Here is a 2,040-nt window from a genome sequence, read left to right on the forward strand (position 1 = left end):
CTATCATTACTATATTTTATTTCGTACAAACTTCTTACTAACATTCTACAAAAATAATTAATTCCTGAGTAGCTTTTTTCAAAATCATATATAGTTTTAGAGTGTTCGAAGTATTTATAACAGTCATTGTTACTGTTAGATTCTTCATATGTTTTAAATGCAGAAAACGTGTCTAAAACACTTTTCTAAGAATTGAAAAAAAAAAGTTAGTATATTTAAATGATTTTTATACAAGTAAACCTTTAATATAAATGAATAATCGTAAAATAATCAAATAACTTGTTATAAATATTATTTAAATTAAAAAACAAAGAAAATTTTTATTTGTTCTTTTATGATATCTACCTACATTAAATTTGTTTGTTGTCTCAAATCCATTCGATCTTTCTTGAGTATGCACATTAGATTGTTCTTGTTTTGATGAACATAATGCTTTATTGTTTTTATTGAATACTAAATCTAAACACCTATGAGGCCACTTATTCTTCAATTCACACAACTTAGAATTATCAATTTTCTTTTCAAAAGCAACTAATTCATCACTAAATTTTTGAGAACATGTACTGCTATCTTCAAATTTCATACTATAGTATAAATCAAAACTATTCTTTATGTAATTGTAATACATATTTTTTTCATAATTTTGAACTGTATTCAATTAACTATTTAAGGTATCATAATATTCTAAAAATATATATAACTTCAGCTTTTTCTTAAAAATCTCCTGCACTAACATTAAAATTTTTATGTCCACAATAATTTTTTCGCAGCAATTGAATGATTAATCCAGTACCATGCAAAGTAAAGTAATTTTATATCTTTAGAACGTGTTTATTGTTTTTGTATATTAGTGTGAAACCAGTAGTTCAAGTGTTCGCAACATTGGTCTTTTTAAAAATTGTGATTCAAAAGATTTCAATACTTCATCCTCTTTTCCAGTATTAATTTAATAATATTACAATATTTATTCATGTTTATACTATTTTGGGTTTTGTTCACTATTAAAAGATTACACATAACTGTATAACTATGAGTATAAATTAATGATTTGAAAAAATCTTTTAAATTTGAATCCTTCAAAAAGACATTCTAGAAAAATAAAGTGATAAAATTAATACATAAAATTACAAAAAGGAAAAGCCGCCAAAAAAATGTTTCTTTGTTGATAGGGAGATAACATATAAAAATAAAAAAACATAAATAATCCATTTTTTATAAAAAATAGAAATATATAGTTTCATTATTTTATTTAGAAAACAATTATGATTTTACCTTTTTTACATCAGCATGTGATGAGTCCCCTCTTTCTAGAGAACCTTGAACATGCGGTGATGATGGTGTACCCTCTGTTTCAAGGGTTTTCTTTATTAGTGCAACTGCGTCCTCTTCTTTAAGTTTTTCTTCTAATGAATATAATACATCACTATAAATATATAGGTTTAGGGTAAATATTTTAATATGCGAAACGACAGGATTATTTATATATTAATAAAACATTCATCATGGAATAAACCTGTGAAACGGTTCAAATTGTAGAAAATATTAATGTAGAAATTATTAAATTTAATTGTTAAATGAATACTTCTCTGGAATGTTTTTTGATATTTTTAAAATAGCAAACGAAAGGAATTTAAGGATGTAGATGCCTTTGTTGTTTCTTTTTATGTTGCATATGATTATCTGTACAAAAATGTATTAGAACCATTAAATATCTTAGTTATATGAAAAATTTTTTTTGATAATAATCAACTATTTTATTATTTCATTTTACTTCACAGAATTCTGTATTTTATAAAATTAGTATGTTCTATTATTTCTAAAACAATATATTATTTATACAAAATGAGATTTAATTTATGAGGAAAAAAAAAAAAATGAATAAAAAATGTAATTTTTCAATATTCTGTATTAAAGGAATCGCAACAATTAAAATTAATTAATATAATTTATAAATGACAAGACTATAAAAAAATTAATAATATACCATAGTATAATAAAAATAATAACAGCACAACGTTGTAAATTTATTTTCATTGAAAG

General features: G+C 22.5%; 1 protein-coding gene across 1 annotated transcript; it reads right to left on the reverse strand.

The window, feature by feature from the left end:
- Window positions 1-11: 11 nt before the first annotated feature.
- On the reverse strand, window positions 12-628 carry PCYB_004330 (CYIR protein; the record flags this gene model as incomplete). The annotated part of the gene is made up of 2 exons (XM_004227854.1): window positions 12-185; window positions 350-628. Coding segments are annotated over 2 exons (453 nt in total), but the record flags the coding sequence as incomplete, so codon positions are not given.
- Window positions 629-2,040: the final 1,412 nt, after the last annotated feature.

This window comes from Plasmodium cynomolgi (genome assembly GCF_000321355.1).
Source record: "Plasmodium cynomolgi strain B DNA, scaffold: 0486, whole genome shotgun sequence".
NCBI classification, from domain to species: domain Eukaryota; phylum Apicomplexa; class Aconoidasida; order Haemosporida; family Plasmodiidae; genus Plasmodium; species Plasmodium cynomolgi.